General features: G+C 34.3%; 1 protein-coding gene across 6 annotated transcripts in view; it reads right to left on the minus strand.

Annotated features, from left to right (window-relative positions):
- CDH10 (cadherin 10) overlaps positions 1–23,034 on the minus strand; it is a 91,442-nt gene that overhangs the window by 23,994 nt on the left and 44,414 nt on the right. For all 6 annotated transcript variants that reach the window (XM_072327269.1, XM_072327270.1, XM_072327267.1 and 3 more), the window contains 3 exons: positions 7,923–8,217; positions 2,881–3,000; positions 2,131–2,298 (listed from right to left, as the gene is read on the minus strand). In XM_072327269.1, the coding sequence (XP_072183370.1) occupies positions 2,131–2,298; positions 2,881–3,000; positions 7,923–8,217 (583 nt within the window). The remainder of the gene's footprint in view (positions 1–2,130; positions 2,299–2,880; positions 3,001–7,922; positions 8,218–23,034) is intronic.

A 23,034-nucleotide genomic window follows, 5' to 3' on the forward strand; every position in this document is an offset into this window, starting at 1 on the left:
AATTGACATAATAGAAAGAAGGAATGCCAGCCAAAGTGACCTGGACAGAATTGAAAATGGAACCCATGTGAAACTAATGAAGTTCAACAAGGCCAGATGGCCTGATTTTACACCTGAATCAGGGCTATCCGAGATATGCATGCAGACTGGGAGAAGAACTCATTGAGAGCAATCCTACAGGGGATTTGTGAGTCCTGGTGGATGAACCACCAGTGCACACTCACAGCCCAGAAGGTCAAGATTTTTCTTGCCTGCATCAAAACAGTGTTGGCCAGCAAGACAGGGAGGTGACTAATCCCCCTCAACTGTTCTTGTATGACCCTGTCTGGAATACTGTGTCCAAACTGAGGGACTTCTGCACAGGAAGTCTGTGAAGCTGTTGGAGTGGGTCCACAGGAAGGATTGTGTTAAATGTTAGCATGTGATCACAGAACAGTCTTCTAGAAAGTCACTGATATAGACACAGTTTGAAGGGGATCTTTAAGAGTGGAAAAATACTCTGAAGAGGCCCCAGCCTATATATTAGAGCTAAGAGGTATCATTTTTTTTTTTTTTTCCCTCAAAAAAATACTCCTCCCACAAAGAAACTTCTCCCACAAAGAAACTCATTAATTCATCATTTATGCTACTGAGTCCTGTGAAAACATGTGGATTTTTTAAAAATAATTGTATTCTTATGAGATTTAACAATCATCGTATGAACCTATGTTCAAAAGAGAGTGGTAGGATGGAACTGAACAGTCATCAGTTCTCAGAGTCTCATTGAATTCTATTTATTTTTAATCTCTAAAGATTGTTTAAAAAAAAAAAAAAGTAACCATTGACCTTTAACTTTGTTATAACCAGTGAAATTACATTAACCTTTATGAATATTTTAGATTTTATTTCTAGTGAAACATGGTTGTAGTTAGTGTGACTATGGGCAGAGAGAAAAACAAAGTAAAAAAAAAGCCCACCAAGAATTAAAGTTAATTTAAACTAAACATCTCATCTGATTCACACCAAGAATAGAAAAATGCATATGAATATGGTGTTGGACTACCCCATAAATCATGTAAACACAGTCTAGAAAGCTGATTCCACTGCTCTAGATATTGATTTCACACAGTATTTAAGAAACAGGAAAAACAAAACAGAAAGACAAGAAGGAAGGAAGAAGGGAGAAGAGAACAGGGAAGGCTTAACTGAATATTTAATACTTAAAAACACAGGACATAAAAAGACAAATTAACAATAAATTCTGTCTAGAATAGGGTTTGTGCAGCTATGCACAAACTGTAACAGTTCAGTTGCTTGTGATATTCCTATGAGTGTATTTTAAATCCAATGCTGATAAACAGCTAAACACATATATGCTTTAATAACAATGCTAAATTGAACAAAGGTGTGTACTCTATTTGTGCCATAAAGAACACGCTAAACTCAGAATCATTAGAACCACTTTCAGTTAATTTGAGCTTAGAGGATGATTTCATATTTTAGTCAGAGGTTAAAGTGTCTTGATACTTATACTATCAAAAGTTAAAAATCAGTATAAAATGCATTGGTCAACATAAGTAAAACATGAGTAATAAAAAAAAAAAAAAAAAGTGAAATGCCATTTATTTCACTTTTGGAAATCTATCAGATTCTGGAGCACTATAACTAGAGAAGTACAAATCTGCTTGATTTTCTTCAAGTCATTCCTTTCCCAGTTTCTCCATGATTAAATATTTAAGCAGATAATACAATTCAAACATTTCTGTATATCTGCAACAACTACATGCTTTATTTTCTGGTAGGGGAATCTCTAGGAATTAAGCAATAGGTAAGGGGAAAGAAAAACACTGCTCTAATGCTCTTACGATTTCACCTCTCACGCCCTCTTCCATAGAGCTGGAAGGTATCCTAGGCCTGCCATCACTATAGCTGATCATGTAAATGTTTTCTTAACAATCAAGTGCTGTAACATTTAATATTCTGCTTTAATAATAGTGAATAAATCAGTACATAAGCCTTTTTTTTTTGTTGTTGTTGTTGCTCATGTGTGCCCTATAATCTAGATTTACTCTAAATTAAACCAGATGGTGATTGCTTAACTCTTTAGTTTGAAGCTCTTACAGTGCAGGACAACAATTAAATGCAGCTTACTCTGGGGAAATCGAGGTGGATTGTCATTGACATCAGTCAAAGTGATGTTCACAGTGGTGGTCCCTGATAATCCACCCATCTGGCCTCCCATGTCCTTTGCCTGGATAACCACTTGGTACTGCTCCCTGTTCTCTCTGTTCATATTTGGCAAAGCAGTCCGGATGATGCCTTAAATAAGGAACAAACAAAAATTGTTAATCACCCCTTTTTTTTTTTTTTTTTTTTTTTTTTTTTTTTTAACATGCAGCAATCTAATGCTTTTTGTGTTAGTCTGTGAAATGTACTTCTAAAATATTCATTTCATGCTTTAAAGTTCAAATTTATTTTCATAAGCTCCATAAATAGTCTTCAATAAAATCTGTTGAAAAAAAAAAAAAAATCCCCCTTCATTCTACATCACATCTCCCTTTCAAGTTTACATCTCAAGCTAAAGACAATTTGAGATACATACAAGAACACATTATTATACTAACTAGAACCATTAAAAAAAAATGCCAAGCAACATTTTCTAGTACAAGGATCCTTGTTGCCTTTATCACTTAGATTGTCACACAGTTGCAGCTATTTCAATTGTACCATTGTAACATTATTTACGTTTCATGGTATTAGCAACAATAATTGTGATTTTTTTTACATTTATAATAAGAAATATAAGTTACAATGAAAATAGCTAAATGTATTATTTAATTTCAGTTAGCGTTTAAATTTTTCTTAAGATGATTTCCAAAATGAAAGAACAAGTCTTCTGACCTGTTTCTGGTTCCACAGAGAAATACGGCTGTCCTTGAAGTATGCTGTAAATGATTCTGGCACTGTTACCATATGAAGGGTCATCGGCATCCGTAGCTGTGACTTGCACCACAGAGGTACCTTAAGCATCAAAAGTCAACTTAGTTTCACATGGTACTAGAGATTCAGAACTTTAGTTTCCATTCGAATAAACCCGAAAGAAATTTTCAGCTGATGCTGAAACACATTTATCATTTTAGTCTTCAGACTCACACGTTTCTGTTCCATCCTATATAAATTAGATCTAAATTTCCATAATCCCACAAGTGTAATTAAGATGAAATAAATAAAGGTAAACATTAGCAGTGTTTGAATTCTTATCCCTACCTTGGTATTATGCATTCATACTTATGTACACACTTTTATTAGAGGACATGTTCATTTTTATTGCAATAGATATCTGCTTTTCATTTCCCAGAACAATTTGTTTTCTTTTGTTTTTGATGTCAGTGCAATATAAAATGTCACACAGAAACACGCGACAGAAAAATATGTTTAAATAGGTCATCAAATGTGGGAGAAAAAAAAAAAAAAAAGTCATCAGTTCTACCTATCTTTTATGTGGAAACACAAGTATTAGCAGAAGAAATGCTATCATATAGTCTATGAAATGTCTTAGATATAGAGGTAGAACTGAGTTAAACACGTGCTGCCAGTATTGTGAAATAAATCACCTGTAAACACAAGCAACATGGAGGAATCAATTATTCCCTCATAGTTAGGGCTACATTACATATTTATTTTGACATGCATAGGTAAACAAATAGAAATAAAAGCTACGACACCCCTTTGAGAATTCATAGGATGATGACAAATTTTTCAATCATATGAACAATTTTTGCCAGTACCAATGATATGATTAGGTGCCTAACGGTTTAAACTGTGATGAGTTTTCAACTGTATTACAACAGAAATGCTTATTTCAGGAAGACCCTAGAATTATACTTACATCTCATAAATTAGTTGATAACTGGCAAATTCCTAGCTACATTGTTATTGATCTTAAAATAGAACGAATCATTGATTTAACAGAACAGAGTCTCAAACACAAAATTAAAAATTAAAAAAAGCTACACAAGTATAATGGAAAAAAAAAAAAAAAAAAAAAAAAAGGAAGCTCTGAATACTTTCCAATGAATTAATTTCTGTTTTAGTAAGCATCCAGAATAGGGTGGAAACTGAAAATGAGAACATTTGTTCAATGCAGTACTGTTTGTCGTAAAAACTTGGCCAGTTTCTGATTCACGGATATCTCACATAGGTACTGCTTCCTGGTAGGCAAGGGACAGAAGAATGAAAGCAGAAGTCAAAATAAATTTGTATGCTAGTTGATATTTTCAGACATGGAAGAAGAATGATTAAGTGGGAGCATGACAGGAGGATTGGGCTTGGAAAATAAGGCTCCGGTAGGAAGCCAGTGAGCATCATCACTTCAGAAGTTGAGGGCAGAAGTGAAAGGTCTTTTAGAAAGTTTGAGCTACTGCTTTAAACTCAAGACAGTCATTCACTTCAGATTTTTGTGTTGTTTGATAATTGCAGTTAGAATACGAATAATGGTAACTGGAGGTTAGCTTTATCTTCACTTCAGATTGCACATTTAACACTTCAAGAGATCATTTGAATCAAAAGAAATTAAGAAAACCACGCTCATTAATGTTATATTGTGCATATCAATTGTCAAACTATTAATTTCTTGTCCTGCATCAGTTCACTGAAGACTACTGATAACTCAATACTAGTAGTATATTGTTTGCATAAGTCTTAAATTTGAACCCAAGACACTGATTTTGATCACTCATGTTGGTGTTTGAAATGTGACTTAGTCCTTGTCATTTAGTCCAAGTCTTTCTCTCTGCCTTTCATATGAAGATCTACAGGATCCAAAGACTAATCTGAACTCTACAGGAGGACTTAAAGGACACAGCAATAACAAAGAATCTGGCACCAGCTATGGTATTACTAAGGCATGAATACAACTATGAACTATGTAACTTCCTCCTCATATTCTTGTAAGTTTCATTACACAGTAAACTAGAATTACATGGAGGTGTGATAGGCCCAGAAACAAACTGCCATTTGTCAGGTTATTGCAATTATTAGAAGGCAAATTTGTAAATATTTTTAATTATACTGTTCAGATTTCTCTAAGGCCTGATAATATAGTAGTACTTAATACAGTTGGCCCTTTTAAATGGCTTCTTCACAAACATCTCCAGACAATATACAAATATTAATGTTTTCAGCCTCACCATGTATTTATGATATAGAAGAATTACTGAAAATAATTAAACCTTCTGTTATTTCTAGTAGAAAAGAGGAAATAACGAGATATGTTCTCTTGTGTAACAAAGTATTAAATATGGCACAATAACAGAAGTGTAAAGGGTTGCATATTCGGAGAAGTCTGTCAGTGAACTTTGCTTACATGTTGCTTCTGTAACTTGGAAAATAATAAGCTGGAGACAAGGATGTCAGGGGATGCTTATAGTTCTAAAGTGATCTATTTAAAATTGTTTGTAAAATATTTAAATATGTAATATGACCACATTTTTCAGAGTCTGTTATTAACATTATAAAACTGCAAATCATTTAATATAAAAGATTTGGTGAAAGAACTACGGAAAAAAAAGAGTAAAGAAAAAATCTGTTAATAGGAAAAAAAGAAGCAAGTGTAATGAGATAAATGCAATGGTAGAAGTAAAGGATTAAGCTCTGGAAGTTGTTGGAGCAGCACTAATGAGGGAGTGAACAAAAAGCCTGGGGAGAAACCCAAGCAATAGTAACTCAAAACACTGTCTGAAGACAAAAAGATAGACACAGTTAAGGATGACAAGCTAACTGTGGGAGACCAAACCTGAAGATCACATGTAAACCCAGTGGGAGATTACACTGAGGTGTATATCAATATTTGTAATGCACAAGTGGAAAATAGATGCAACTAGAAATGCAAAGTGCTTCTGGGAAAAAGATTCATAAAATGTTGCTCAACATCATAGATATAGAATGAAATAAGGATAAGTAATGATTAGATTGCATCTGCATACAATGAATGAACAGAGAAGCAACATCAAATAAAAGAAAAGGTGTACTGTTCTGAAAAAGAAGTCTTGGCAATCCAGAAGATATGGAGAGTGCAGAAGGGGCAGAAGATAACAGTAAAAACCAGAAGAATTTCAGTGTAAGAAAGTAAGGACGGAGGGGGGGGGGGGGGTTGGTGTTGGAGGGAAAAAGTGAAAGGAGGAAAAATGTCTGGATATCTGAAAAATAATTTCAGGAAAACAAGATGTCTTCAAGTCTGTTGACCTAAATGTGAGATCCTGATGTTAGCCCATTTATCCCTGCCTTTACTATGATTAATGAGCAGTAGAAGAAAGATGAACAAGGCAATCCTAGACTGCAGTTTATCTCTACATTCCTTTTATCTAAGTCTTAAACTTCCTTAGTCCACAGTTAACATGAAAATGAAAGTGGAAGCTCTAAGACTGAAATCTTGACATGTGTCTCCAGACTATTCAGCAATGTCCTTTAAATATGCTTTCCCTAAGGGTATCTATTTTTATTTTTATTTTTTTATTTTTTTTAAAGGCATGATTCTAGAAATCAAATCAGCAAAACCAGTAAAAAAATTGTATTATATTTTATTTCTATTTTAGAGCAATAAATAAGGAAGCCTTTTCAGTTCTCTGACAGATGGAATTCCAGTGCAGACCAACATACAATCACAGAATCAGGATGCTCAAAGCCCCATCCAGAGCAGCCTCAAATATCTGAGATCCACAGCTTCCCTGGACAACTCGTTCTAGTTCATCACCACCCCTGGTAAATATCTAATCTAAATCTACCCTCTTTCTGGTGCAAAGTCATTATTTCTTGTCCTGATAGAGCCCCTTTACAGCTTTCTCATGTGTCTCCTTTAGGAGCTTTAGGTGATGTGGACAGTATATGAAGAAATCTAATACATTTGCTTTCCCTGACTTCCAGTTTTGAATACTAAAATCTTATTGCCAAGTGATGACTTTTAATGTTTCAATCACAACACACAAGAAGACTGAAATATTTTCTTAAGAATAGAACTGAAGCTACTGTGGACATTTCCTGGATGTTTAGAAATTAACATTTTTATCTACTGTAGTGTAATGAATAAGTGAATTTTTAAGGAAATATTTTGAAACTCAAAATACAGCCTAAAGATAGCTGTGCACTCCAAAATACTACTGTGTTTAATTCTGTCTAGCTGGCATGATACAGGCCAGAACTTCACAGTTGTGGATAAAAATCCATTCTGTTAGGATTGTGTCATTAATTTTGATAAAACTCTGACATGAAAAGAAAACAGTGTTTATCTTATCCTTAAGACTTGATCATGCTTAGCAAGCTGAGATCATTTTTCCACAATTCAGTGTTACTCAGATGTGGAGTCATGATGGAAAAACCTTTGGAAGACTCTAGGCAGAAATACATCAAGAAATGGTAAGGGTTTTATTAATGTAAAGTACTTGCTAAGTGCTCTGCCTGAAACAGAATGCAAAGAGGAGAATGAAGAGCAAACAGTCTACCTACAGGCAGTGAGTGCATTAACAGTACATAAGCAAACATGTCTTTCACTCTTTCTGTGGCTAAGCAAAGTCAAGACAGATCTCCACATAGTGCGTATCACTGGGCACTTCCAGTAAAATGAAAGAAAAGTTCATTGAGCATTCAACAAACTAATTTATTGATCTTATTCTAGTAATTCTTAAAGGTAAAAGTGATTCACCATTATTTACTTTCTGTTCCTGTTTGTATTGTAAACTGTTATGTTAATGATTTAAACATTCTAAGTAGAAATCACAGCATCTCTTTCTGAATGAAATACAGGTATTTGAATGAGCAAACCAAACTAAAAAGTAAATAGTCCATAAAGAAGAATTCCAGATATGACTGAATTTTCAGAAGATGGAGGAAAATATCTGTTGAATAACATAATTAGAGCAGGCATTTCTGTTACAGTATAAAGCACTCACCCACTACTGACATTTCAGGAACACTAGCAGTATAAATTTCTTCTGGAAATGTTGGTTCATTGTCATTGATGTCATGGATTTTGATGACAAACTCAGATTCAGGTTCCACTGGTCTCAGAGTTCTTCTGTTAATAGCTTGGGCACGCAGGGTGTAAAAGGCTTTCTCTTCCCTGTCAATTCTCCGAGTAGCATGAATGTCGCCTGTTTTCTCATCAATTATAAAAAGAGTACCTGCCCCATCTCCTGACAAAATGTATTTGAGGGATCCATCTCCCTTGTCCTGGTCAGAATGAAGCTGAAGTGAAAAACAAACAAAAATAGATCATTTTATTTAGAAGTAATGAAAAATATTTTTAATTACTATTATTATGATAAATAAAATTATTTTGAATCCATCAACCAAGAAAACAGTCATTTTCAATCACTTCTGACTAGAAGTCATGATGTTATACTGAGGCATTTGTTTCTTAACTTAGCTCCAAGAATCTTTTAATTGGACTATAATGGCAGATTTCAGTTTTGCAGCAACACCTGTTCTCTGCTAAGAAACCTTTGCACCACAATTCTTAAAGAAGATTTTTATGTTAATACTGACCTTTTCCTTCCTTGAAGAGATCCTATTAAAAATTCACAACCTGCTGTGCTAGTTGTAAATTCACTAAGCAGATAAAGAACATGGCAGGGTACATGACAATTAAAGAAAATAGAACAACTGGCTCCATGTCAGACTAATTTTAGCTTTTATATATCATAGTATTTATATTTCTCCTACACCAGGCTATTTATTTGAAGTCATTATCCTTTTAATTCCATCAACAAATGTAAATACCCTCAAGGAAATTCACAAATTTATTAGGGATTCAGATAACAGGTGTTATGTCAGTACGATGTAATATCTAAGCAGTATAATTTATCTATTATAACCTTCAGTACAAGCTTGTTTCAGTATATCTGTATTGAAGAAACCTTATTCTATTGCATTACCTTTTTTAGTACAGTATTGTAGTTGACTAATTTGATCTTAGGATACACTCATCACAGTTTCTCTCATCACCTTTCTGTATCTGTGTCATTGATTTCATATCTTACTGAATGAATCTGGCATTCAGATCTATTGTCACTAGGAAATGCACATTTTATTTTTAGATTCAGCAGAAGGGTTACATCAAGCAGAAGTTCTGATTAATTTTAAAGGATATTTTGAATACTTTCAATTCTATGCATGCAGCAGTAAGAAACACATTTTGTAGCATATGAATAAAAAGCTACCTGTGTGGATTAACTATGTTCATAAACTTGTACTTCCATACAGAATGATAAACATGACCAGTTTAAAGAGATTCAGGGAACTGCAGGTGTTGTAAATATAAATGATAACTATTTAGTTATTTTTATACTGTAAATCTAAAGACTACTCATTAGTTCTCATGACTACTTCAAATATATGCAAAATATATCTATATATCTATAAAACTTTCTAATCTACGTTATTTCAATGCATATTTTAGTGCAAGAAATTAGAGTGCAAGTGACTGTTTTTATAAATTAGACTCTAAAAATATCAGAATGTTCCAAGAATTTTTGACAGAACCAGTTCCTTTATAAACATAGTTAACTGAACACACATTATAAGCATCAATTGGAATTACACCAAGATCATATATAATCATCTGAATGATTTTTTTTAATTCAAATTCATATTTCAGGTCTCAAAAAACATCACACAATATAACTATCTCCCTTGAATAGAAACCCTGGATTTTTTTTCTCTTTCACTGTGGTTCCTTTCTACTGTTTTCCATACCATCCATTTTAAGTCATTGCTAGGGGTATAATATGCCCTTCGTATTGAAACCAGCCATAGTGGAGTGGTGGAATAAAATACAGTGAAACAGCAATCTTCCCTGCTGTGAAAAAATTTCAAACACTGATTGATTGATGGACACCTACAATATGTGGAAGAGAAGGTGCTCATACAGGATCTTGAATCAAAGTATTTATGGAAGAAATTTAGAAAGCTACACTTAATGTTGAACTACTTTGGTGTTTTATCTAAAGTTTCTTCTACTAGAAACACAATAAATATTCAAAGAATATTAAACACTGTAAATGTTAATACATCTAATGCATTTTTAGAAAATAAACTTATTCTTAATTTCTTCATTTTGTTCCACATGAACACTAAACATGTGACTAGGAAAACAAATGTAGGATTTACCAAGAAAAGATTTTATAATAATTATTATTATTTTCAATCCTTCCATTCTTCTCACCAAATTCAAACAGTAGTTTTCAAGACATTCTCACTTCCCTTCTGGGAAATTAGTTTTTCTTATAAAGTTTAATTCTTCATCCTCTTCTCAGACAGCAAATTTCAGTTGTGAGCTTTCACCCTTTTAGGATACATTCTTATCATGAACTGGACAGTTCTTTGGTGTTTGCAGTCCATTTTGTAGTGTCTTCTAGTGTAACTCAAAAGGCTACTAACTATTTTCTTCTTAAGAGCTTCCTAGGGTACCACTTTATATTAAAAAATGTTTTACTACTAGGAGGTCACTGGTGGCCCATAACCAGCAGATAAAGTATATTCATGGCAGAGTGATGAAGTACAGTTATGGGGGACGTTATTCCTCAGATATCTGCACAAGAAATAAAAAATAAGTGTCTCCTTGAGTATGAAATATTGAGGCAAAATAATTTTTAAAAAGTGAAAATAGATAAATTATAGTTTTCCCACATGCCCCACAAAGTTATGTCTGGTATTAAAAATGCTTATAAATTCAAGCTAAATGGACTTGTGATAATAGATTGAAGCTACAGTGCCTGTTCTCTGAAAATCCAGAAGTTATCTAGCATTGTTTGGCAACATCCTTTCTATGAAATTATCTACCTATGGTCCCACATAAACTGGCCCAAAGAACAGTATTAGTCAAAAGTGACTCACAGACCTTCCATGGAAATCATTTGGGGGAGTTATATTCAGTGAAACATTCCAGGGACTTGTTTAGTAATTCATCAACCCTGAAAACTGCCTTCTTTTGCCTGGGGATGTTGTCTGGAACCAGGAGTACAAAAACATTGTACTGAAGAGAACTAAATCAGAGGACAGAAGAAAATCTCTCCACAATACACAAAGCTTTTGAATAAACATCCAATTAAATACGTAAAGATAATTTAACATACTTATCTGATAAGTATTCAAGGTAACATCAAAAGTGATGATTTTTTTTTTCCCCTCCTCACTTCTCTCCTGTTGTTATGTGTACATAAATTCTTAGTAAACCAATTTGGAAGTGAAAAATGTTCTTTTTCTGCCACATTAAAAAAAAATAAAATCTCCCCCTCTAATTCAAAATGTATACTTTTTGAAAATAACTTATTTCTGGAAAGATGGTTGAACTTTGAGACGTTCACATACAAGAAATAGTTGTTCTTTTGAACAGTACATTCGTAAGACCAACCTGCATAGTTCAGCTTACATTTCCTAAAAATTGTTAAGCACCTCACTTTCACAAAACAAGAAACTTTTTTTTTTTTTTTTTTTTTTTTTTTTTTTTTTTTTTTCATATATACATAACAGTTCACAGATATTGGAGATCAACTACAAGTTCAGAATGACATTTTAGAAGATCTTGGAAGATCAGGATGCAAAACACCACAGAGACTGCATTATGAGCAAAGTTTCCAGAGATAATTAATAAGTAAAAATGCATACTTCACATAAGCAAGGAAAGAATACCTTCCACCTCATTTGTTTGTTTTTGTTTTTTCAGTTCTATCAATCTCAAGGTAGCCACAAGTAGCCCTGTATACTTTGCAACCTTGAACATCAAATCTTTACATGGGTCTGAAAATCCAAGTAGGGCTTCAATCAAGACAGAATAGCATTGCCAGTCTACTATAGCATTAAGAAAAACAAAACAAAACACCTTTGTTCCATAGCTTTTAGTATTAAATGTTTCCTATAGATATTTTGGAAAATGGACATCTGTGATTCACATCAGCCAAGCTGAGAAATGGAAAGACATCTGTTTCATTTAGCAATTTTATTGCACAAAGTGATCAGCTATGAAGCTGCAGCTTTGCTTTCACGTATGTTGCTAACATTCTGAAAACTGTTGTTTCAGTGTATTTCATTCTGTTTCTCCACAGAAAAACTTCCTATTTCAGCTGTCAGATGTACATATATTTTATCTACTAATTTAAGTTTACACAGCCTTGTTTTGTCATGAAGTAACTGCAAATACTATATCATAGAATCATAGAATTATCCAGGTTGGAAAAGACCATTAAGTCCAAATGCAGCCTAACCATAGTACCCTAACTCTAACAACCCTCTGCTAAGGTCTCCCCTCAGCCTCCTTTTCCCCAGATTAAACAGCCCCAGCTCCCTCAGCTTCTCCTCATAGGGCTGACTTTCCAAGCCCTTCACAAGCCTCACTGCCCTTCTCTGGACCTGCTCCAGTACCTTCATGTCCTTTTTGTACTGTGGTGTCCAAAACTGAACACAGTACTTGAGATGAGGTCTCACCAATGCCGAGTACAGGGGCAGGATGACTTCCCTAGTCCTGCTTACCACACCATTCCTGATACAATCCAGGATGCCATTGTCCTCCTTGGCCACCTGGGCACACTGCTGGCTCCTATTCAGCCGATTGTCCATCAGCACACTAAGGTCCCTTCCCATCAGGTAGCTTTCCAGCAACACCGTCCTAAGCTTGTATGGTTGCCAGGGGTTGTTGTGACTAAAATGCAAGACCTGACAATTGACCCTATTGAAACTCATGCTGTTAAACTTGGCCCATTGATCCAGCCTATCCAGGTCCCTCTGTAGTGCCCTTTTTCCCTCTGGCAGATTAACACTTCCTCCCAACTTCGTGTCATCTGCAAACTTACTCAATCCCCTCATCAAGATCATCAATGAAGACATCAAGCAGAAGGGGCCCCGGCACTGAGCCCAACCCAGTTCTGCATACTTGATCACCTATTTAAAGAATTAGAATAGGCTTTTCAATTGAGAAGCATAAAACAAACAAACAAACAAACAAAAAAAACTGTTACCTAGATTATACGTGGGGGCAGGCAGGAGAAATTAGAAGTGTTCTGTGAATGCTTCAGTTGTGCTATAACATGATGAAAAATACGCTGATAATAACAGGGTGGCAAAGTCTTCACTGAGAGCAAAATAGGACAAGGCTAAACCCAGCAGTTAAAAATGCAGACATGAAGGAAAAGAGCAGCTTATCATTGGAAGAACTTAAGTAAGCAGGGATCTCCAGTAAGAAACACATTCCTCCACTGTCAACCCTTAAATGAGTTCTGGGAAGGGGTGGATCCTGTCTCTACCAATTTCGGTCACTCAGGCACATTGCTTGCACCTGAGCTTCCATGGGTTGGTCCTGCCTTCCCACCAGGTGATCAATCATTGGTTCAGGCTGTGACTTAGCATTTCAACTACAACTTTGAAAAGAAATTGAGGTATCAATCCAAGACTGAGTGAAAAATAATTTTAAAAAGATGAACAATTTTTTAGCCTCAATTTCAATAAAAATAGATAATTTAGATACAATTCCTTGTTCTTTAAGGTGTGTGCAGTCATAAGTACAACTGGATAATGTAAAGATGTCAGAATCAAATTTAGCTTGATATCATTTCATATTTGTAAATGAACCCTCAGAAGATGTTAGATAAACAATGCAATAACTTTCCTCTAAAAAAGGCTTGGAAATTATAGTGTGGGAATTCTATGTTAATTGTCTTCCAATGACTCAAATCAAACTTGCCAATTAAGAGAGTGATTTTTTTTATTTTATTTTTTTATTTTTTTCCTCTGTGATTGCCAGCCAAGTCTGAGATCTCCAAATTGAATATAAAGTTTGTGAGCTTTTTTTCTAACAGCATATGGTATCTTAACTCTATTTTCATTTTGAAAATCAGGATCTGCTACTGTGAAAATAAAGGGCAGATCAAGATGGTTAGAAACATTTTTCCCTATAGAATACTTATGGAATATATAATGATTTATGACACCAGATAAAAACTAAAATCTTTAGTATGTGTTTGTATTTTAAATTCAGAAATCTCTATATATTTTCAGTGACTGGTATTTACGTAACTAGAGACTGGAATATGACTGTTATTCACAAACAATAGATTAATCTTCATATTGAGTTTTGTAGTTGTTAATGCAGTTCAGGTAATTTTTCTACATGGTTTTAATATACCATAATGTATAGGAAACTTTCTAATAAAATTTACACTTTTTTTGCAGCCTTTGTGAAATGACAAGACTACTCTGTTATCACCTTGCTAAAAATACTTTTATTCTTCTACTTCATAAAAATGTCTTTTTTTCTTTTTTAATTTTATGTAATCTAGAATTTGTTTTTCTTACTTTAGTCTGCAAAATATTTGCCAACATTTCCATTTAATCCATGTATTGCTATAGCAGTGTGACCTCAGTATGCTCCAGAATTAATCAAACATTCAGATTTTATTCAAGCAAGTTTTGGATTTCCCTTCATTATGAACCAATTTCAGGGCCACAGTGTTACCTATTAACTCTTTTCTAAGGAATCATATTAGCTATATGATGCCAAAATACAACTTTGGAATCATTCATAATTTTGCTCTACGTTTTCTACAGCATGAATTATAATATTACTGGGTACTTCATAGAATAATAATAATAGTCTCACTAAAAATAGTGAGATAGTGGGCAGATTTGATCTGCAGAGAATAATTGGCATATAAGTCCCACATCAGGGATATTTATTTTAAGCTCTGTGAACTGAGTTACTAAACGATGCAGTTGTTAGCTGAAATTATTCAAAAAGACCTTCAGACTTACCCTCAATCTTAAGTCCTTTGCATAGTCTCTTAGTTGCCAGATTTAACTATATTAGTTTTAAACCAGATTTACTCACCAAACAGATTAACTTATTTCAATTTATTCTTAAGGTAACATTTAAAGCAACTCTTTTCAGTCAAGAAAGATTTTATACTAAGTTTTCATGAGATATGTCATACATTTAATTTTCTCACTCTGCCATGTTGCCAGTTTTCAAGTCCTGTATATGTTATTTAACAGAAAAGTGAAAAGGAAAATGGCAAATTAAAAATAATAATTATATACATACATATATATACGAGTTCAAAAAACAAAAAAGCAAGAACAAAGTAAAATGCAAGCATAGCAAATAGTACAAGATGAGGAAAGAAATTATTTTGCTTCCTGAGAAGCAGCAAAAAGCAGAAATGAAAAACAACAATGTATAGTGCATTTTTACATTATATGAGTTTACAATAATTTGAGTTATAATCCAAAGGAGATAAAAATCATAATTGTTATTTCTATAAAGAAAGCTAACAACTGTTCCTTGCTAATCAAGACTTTTTATTGTTTCTATTAATGTTTTCAGGCGCTAAGATATGAATTAAATGTTTTAATATTTTGTACACATCCCTAGTGAAGTAATGTCTATCAAAGGATCAGAATGTGATTTTTCCCAGTCTTCTACAAACATCACAACCATGAGATATCATCTGCAAGATTCCACAGATTTTGAAGATACATTAAATATATCACTTCAGCTCTATATTTGCATCTTTCGAACATTATTGTGGCTTATTCTAAATGGAGAAATTAGAGTCTGGAGAAGGTAGATGGTCATGTTGCTTACATCTAATAATCAGCTGAGAAAGGTGGTTTCCTTTTTTACAATGTATTGCATGAGCAATCATCAAACTCCTTTCTTAAGCCAAGGTCTTTAGCTGATGTTCAGAGAGATGGAACAAGAAAGTTTTTACTTCATTGGACTGTTACAGGTTCTACTCCAGAAAATACAGAAGCTGCTATGAATGTGAGACTAATTGAATTTCATACATGGAAAGCTTTTTCCATAAGCCAATATGCATGTTTTCTTCTATTATTAGTATAATAAACATAGTCCCTATGTAAGATGCAGACAGAAAGTAGAGAATTGTATCTGGTACCGCAATGCTCTTACTTTCTAGTATGGGATTCTTACAGTAAAAGAAACCAACAACAACAAAATCATCAATCATATCAAATAAAGCCTATGCCTCTTGTTTCAGGTTCCCATTCATTAAAGAAGTGGGCTAAATTAAGAATCCTACTTCAGCTCCTACTCAGCTTGATTTTGCACAAGACTATTTTGATTAGTGGTCTCTAGACAAACCTGTTGTCTCAGGATGAAAATATATCCAATCAGATTTTCCTCATACATTTCTTTTGTAGACATACATTTTTTTTTTATTATTTTTTTTTTTACATTTTGTATTGTTTGTTTGGCCAATTCTGGACTGAAATGATAATCTTCATTAAATGTGGTATAAAGAACTAGAACGAACTCTGTATTCCACCAAGGGATAGCCGAGGAAGTCTGTGATAGATGTGCTAGCACATATGTTTTATTTACTGAATTTGGAACAGCTTTATATATATGTGTGTGTGTGTGTGTGACTTGTGCATTTAAAAGTCTTGTCTTTTACCTGTTTTGTTTTGTTATTAAGGAGAAATCATCTCTAATCCTATTGTTATAATGGACAATTTGCTATACATAAAAAAAAACATTGTTTTTATGTTTCTCTTTGAAACAAATTTGCAATACAATTAAAAACTGTGATACTTAGTTCCTTTTTGCCTACCTCTGTACGCCATATAAAAGCACATTTAAGACAATTCTTATTTCCAACTTTAATCACTATAAAATGTAGACTAACATGAGCAGTGAAAAAATTCTAGGTTTAAAGTGTCTGCGTTTTCTCCTTTTGAATATCCTACAGTCTTTGTGGCTCCCAAATATGTATACTTGGAGCAAAAACAAATATACCATAGAGAAGTGAATAACAGTGTCTACCAACCCCAAAAGTGCCAGCTTAGATGGGAAGTGTATATAGCAGAATTAAGAACTAAGTTGGCATTTTATTAATAAAGGGATATTTTAATAATTTAAATAAGTTATTCTCATGAGAACATAGCATTATGGTGAAATTATTCCCAATGCAAAGATGGAGAGGGGTGAGAACATGCCTATATTTTCAGTTTTTATTATGGCCTCAAGAAGTTACTGATGAATCTGACCTGATGCTACATTTAATACTGTATTTCAAACAAGACACAAAGTTGTCTTGGAACAGTCCTTACTGACTTCATTTCATATCCCGAAGAGGTCAGTGGAGCTGATTATTTAAGAGATGTCTGGTCCAGGAGATATGTACTGATATTTTGTAACATTACAAGAATAATCAAGGTATTGCAGATCGATTTGTGATAGGAAACTTTGAATATGCATAAATCCTTAAATGTAACCCACATTTTTGTTTGCCCATCAGACATAAGTTATTTTTTTTTTCATGGAGTTATAAAATAAATTATTCTAGAGAATAATACTTTTAAGAAAAATCATAACTATACACCTATTACTAAGTAAATGCACTATTTAAAACACTACATGCAATTACATTACAGTTACGTAAGTAAATTTAACTTCATTTGATCATGTTTCTATTAAGACTAGGCAGATATTCCTATCTGAAATTTAAATTAAAAACTGCTCTATAAAAGCAGCACCAGACTGAAAGATGCCAAAACCAGATCTGGATATAATTTTGGCAAGATTGATACAGAATAACTTATCTAATCCTATCTTATTTTATTTTATCTTATTGACAACATCAGCATTATTTATAAGCAGGCTTGCTGTTCTTTTTGAATGACCTGACATCCTGTTGATAGCAAGTTATTTCTAAGTCCTTTGAGAAATCTTTTGTGGAGCATTTTCAGCTGCATCACTGTATGAAAATGTAGCAGTGCTCCTGAATTATAGTTCTTACAAGCAAAATATATTTTTAAAGAACAAAAAGAGCAGTCAGTTCTGAAAGATTTTACAAGTAAAAAAACTTATCAGTTAAGCTTAAAAAAACTTATCAGTCAGCTAATCAGCTTAGAAAACTCTTTTACTTTCCTGACACTGTCTTCTCATAGATGTATTAATATGTAGGTTTTTTTAATCAATTTTAGTCACATCTGTGGTTCATATATTTGTCCTATAAATTTAGCATTTCACAATTGTTTCCTCTTAATTAAAAGCTATCTAAATTTTTGGCCAAACCATCCTTTCTGTTTTTCATCCACTTTCCTGAAAGTAGATTGTTTCAGGACATTTATTTAAATTCCTGTTCTTTACATTATAAAAACTATTAGGATTTCCCTCTTTTATTCTTCCTGATTACTTCACCTCTTACACAATTTAAGTAGTCATTTTCCTCACAGTCAAAACATGAAATATAGAAATCATTTTTATCATATAATATTAAACAATGACATTCATAATCATGATAATTTCCTAGGTAGTAGTATAATCGTTATATTATAAAATAATATTTCTTAAATGTTTCTACTTCCTAAAGGTTTTATTTGGGATGGAGCTGTAAAATGTTAAATTTTAATTTGTATGTATTTTACATCAAATGCCATACCTCATAAAAGGATATGCAAAAGTTCTTAAAAGATTGAGTTCTTACAATAAAAGGAAGAAATCTTAATTACTACCTCATGTCTAATATAATTTATTCCTCTTATCAATGTAACATATACCAGTAATTACATTTTAGAAAGAGTTAGGAACACAAGGCAATTTCTAAACTAAGTGGGAATAAAGAGTTTGCTTCTTTCCCTGGCTATTTTTTTGGATGAGGAAGACACACAATATTCTGCATGATCATCTCTACTCTGTCACGTCCCTGCTTTACCAAATATCTAGAATAGCAATCTTCCATGTTTTTTCTACAAATAAGTATTTTTGTAATTGTTTTGAATTTTGCAACTACAGTTTTATCTTATTTCGAGCTAAAAAGTCCAACCTCTATTTCCAGTTCTGTTGTCTTAATAAGTGTCATTTGCTTGAGAATTTTTAAGAAAGGACAACCATGCTTCAGCAAATTATTAGCAATGAAATATCCCAAACTTTACACCAAGGGGGAATTCATGTCTTCCCACTAGTGCTTTGAGATAGATATATAGGCAATCATGTTCCAAAAAAAGTATAGGATTGAAATAATAAAACACAAGAAGCAGAGACAATATCTCTTTGTCCAAATAAAAGTGACACAAGAAAAATTAATTCAGTGTCAGTTTGTACTGCCTATGAAACAGGAATGCTAAATACAGATAGCGCAATTGTACATAAGTCGTTGATGCATGAAAGAAAATGTGAAAGACATAGAGCTGATGTGAAGTAAAAAAAAAAACAAAAAAAAAAAAACAACAACAACAAAAACCCACAACATTTCTACAAATAGGAAAAGTTAACGGAGACAGAGTTGCAATTGAGCAATGAGATTTCTATGGACTAAAGTATTTCTTTTTTTCTGCCTTAGTGACCCAGTCCTCCTTTAACATACTCTAAAAAATAGTTATGAAATGTTTCAGGAAATAGAAATAATTTAGCTTGAGGATGTATCAGGAAAATGAATGACGTATTGGAAAATGTTGGTTGTTTACTTCTGAGAACAAATGTTGCTTTGTTCACCAGGGGCTTCAGATACATTGACTGTACAACTATAAAACAGAAGGCACTGGAGGGTTTGATAAAACCTGCCATTACAGCCTTTTTGGTTAAGCTTATTTTTAATTATCTTCAACACAAATATAAAGCAATGCTTCCAGCAGGAAGGCATTTTAAAAGGGTAAACATCAACTTTTAACTTCCCAGAACTTCTTCCCTCATGGGTATTTTGTTGCAAGCCACTGATTTTCCCTCAGTATTACCCCTGGCTCTTCCTTGCTATCTGTTTATACAAGATATTTAAAAGGTCATCTGCATTTGATTTAAAGAAAAAAGAAAAAAGAGACAAAAAATCCCCTAAAGCATTAGCCTTTGAATTGATGTAGAAACTATTGGCTATTTATACATTTATTGTTTCGAACAATGTGTAGGTCAAACATTTCTAAACTCTTTTTTCAATGATGTTTTCTATGTTCAATTAATTGATTGAATGAATGCAGTCAAATGAAGTGGACTCTAGTTTTACTGAGTTTTACTCTGAAAATAAATCATTCCAGTCATTCCTTTTTGGAATATCTTTCTATGACAAGATACAATTTTAAAATTGAAAGAGAAATAGAAGTTAAAGGAACTGCAGAGCTCAGACCAAATTATTTCCCCATTTCTTATACTATTTTGAAGCATTATGCTATTTTGAATGTACTATATAATCTCATACTACCTCTGAGTTTGGACTCAACCCAAGAGAGCTATGACTCTTATCTATGATGGCAGCAAAATGCATCTTATTGGTGATTTTATACGCACTGGAAGGATGTGCATAAATATCCCTGCTATAGTTCTTCCTGACAGTTCATCAACAATATTGTACTTTGTGCTTACACAGAGCTGAATTGTCTTTTTTAGAAATTAGATTTGCAATGGCAGATCACTGATATTGGAAGTATTAGGAAAAAAAACAAATCAAATGTTAAAACAGTTTTCTTAGAGACTGAGAAAGGCAGTAGCGGGAAATGTACTTCGGTGATTAGGACCATACTGACCTCTCAACCTCATTATCACTTATCATCAAACTAACATCAGAATCAGTCCTTTACTCAATGGATTATTCATTCTATAACTACTATCTCTTCTGCACTTGAAAGACAACTTCTGCACTTGGGAAGTCTGTCTTACACATACCTTATAGTGTGATGATCAAAACCATGTACAATCATAGAATAAATCTCTCTGACACTTTGTATCACAGTTTGAGTTGTCAGGTTCTGATTATCTATTATTATTATTGCAGTTTGACAAGATGATCTTTGAAGGTCGCTTCCAACTAAACTACTCTTTCCTTCTTTTTCCCTCTTCCCCTCCCCTCCCCTTCCTCCCTTCCCTTCTGCTCTCCTCCCCTCCCCTGTCCTTCCCTCTCAAACATTCACATATAGGTTGATCTGAAAGTAGCGCCTCCTATTTATTTTCATGGAAAGAAAAATAGATACGAAAATCACAATAACATTCGTTCACAGAGCAAATTCTCAGTTACAAAACAGTGTTTTTCAACACAGTTACCATTAGTTACGCATTTTCACCGGTGCTAAACTGGAGCCTGCATGCCACACTCGTACAAATCTGCACTTATTAGAGGTGACCCACTGTCACTGTTGCCATTGCTGAAACAGCACACACTGCCTCACTTTGCCCACATGCACTATTTGCATAAATGTTCAGCACGCATTGATGAATATCAATAGGTGCCATTTTTTCTGCACCAAGAAATGGAATGATGTTCCTTTGCTTCATAGGGACTTCTGTGTCAGATGCCATTCTGTCAGACTACCCCTCTGCTGCCTTCTGTCACATGGTAACTGAGTATTGGTGGGAAGGTTCCACCTCTACTGCCATAGTACCCACACTTGCTCTGAACTTTTTCAAATAAATGAGCCAAATATGCTACTGCATGGGGTGTGGACACCAGACACCCTCCAGAGGGCTTTGGGGCTGCAGTATGAGGCAAGGCTGAGGCTGCACAGCTGACTTCAGCAGCTCCACTGCTGGACATTGCTGGGCCCAGCATCTGTGAGTGGGCACCTTGGGGAGAGTCTAGGGAAGAGAGCAAAACCAGTGTGTTTTGCCTGTGAAGGTAACTTGTAAGTGATCTTCCAATCTTCATCTTGACCCACAAAATTTTTCATCTAATCTCCTCCCCCTGTGCTGCTGAGTCTGAGTGGACTCCTGGTAGATGACTAAGGTCGACCCATCATAGTTGTACTTTGTACTAATACTCACTTCCTATGAATTCAGAAGCAGTAAGAACCTTTCACATAGGACAGCATATAGGAAGTACAGTTTAGTGCGCTGCCTCAGAAATTAGGCATACTGGTAGTAGCAGGTGAAAAACATGATTGCCATGGGAAGTTTTTAATGCTTGCTAAGAGTCACTTTGGTAAGAAAGAACTAGAAAGCTCATTTAATTTTCAACTAATTAATAACTCTGTTCAGCAGAATTTAATATCTCAAGCTCTTTGTACTTCCTGGAAGAAATGGCAATTTTAATTTTATTTTCCTTAAGGGATCAACAAGCAAACAAACAAACAAAAAGTATTCTTAAAGTAATGATGATAAGCAGGCACATACTCCAACAGTCCCCCAAAATACCATTTCAGGTTTATGAACAATTACAGTTCCTTGCTTTCACTTTCAATTAAAGATCATTAACAGTGTCAAATGTAATAATAGTTATGGCCCCATAGAGGACAAGGAAATAAAACAGACTTCTGAAATTACACAAACTACATATAAAAATGTAACCATCTAAATGAAAAACATCCTGTACCAAGAATAGTGCTTTCAAGGTATTATCTATATGTACCTAAGACATAGATGCATATAAGAAATTTAGTGTCTTATAGTTCTTTTTCATGCATTTTACCTTACTTCAGTACCTTTGGAGTGCTGTAGGTACAGTGGTTCCTATGTAGCACTGCCAATTAGCTATCACCTTCAGTAAGGTTGCAGATGACACCAAGCTGAGCAGTGCAGAGAAGGATTTGGGGGTTGTGGTAGATGAGAAGCTGGACATGAGCCAGCATTGTGTGCTTGCAGCCTGGAAGGCCAACTACATTCTAGGCTGCATTAAGAAAGGGGTGGCCAGCAGGGAGAGGAAGGGGATCCCCTCTACTCAGCTCTTCTGAGGAGTCTGTGTCCAGTCCTGGGACCTGCAGCATAAGAAGGACATGGAACTCATGGAATATATCCAGAGTTGGGCCACTAGGATGATCAGAGGACTGGAGCACCTCTCCTATGAAAAAAGGTTGAGAGAACTGGGCTTCTTTAGCTTGGAGAAGAGAAAGCACTGAAAAGACCTCATTGTGGCCTTCCTGTATTTGAATGGAGTGTACAAACAGGAGGGAGAACAACTGTTTACGAGGGTAGATAGTGATAGGACAAGGGGGAATGGTTTTAAACTAAGACAGGAGAGGTTTAGGTTAGATGTTAGGAGGACGTTTTTCAAACAGAGTGTGGTGACTCATTGGAACAGATGGCCAAGGAGGTTGTGGATGCCCCATCCCTAGAGGCATTCAAGGCCAGGCTGG

This window comes from Excalfactoria chinensis, chromosome 2 (genome assembly GCF_039878825.1).
Source record: "Excalfactoria chinensis isolate bCotChi1 chromosome 2, bCotChi1.hap2, whole genome shotgun sequence".
NCBI classification, from domain to species: domain Eukaryota; kingdom Metazoa; phylum Chordata; class Aves; order Galliformes; family Phasianidae; genus Excalfactoria; species Excalfactoria chinensis.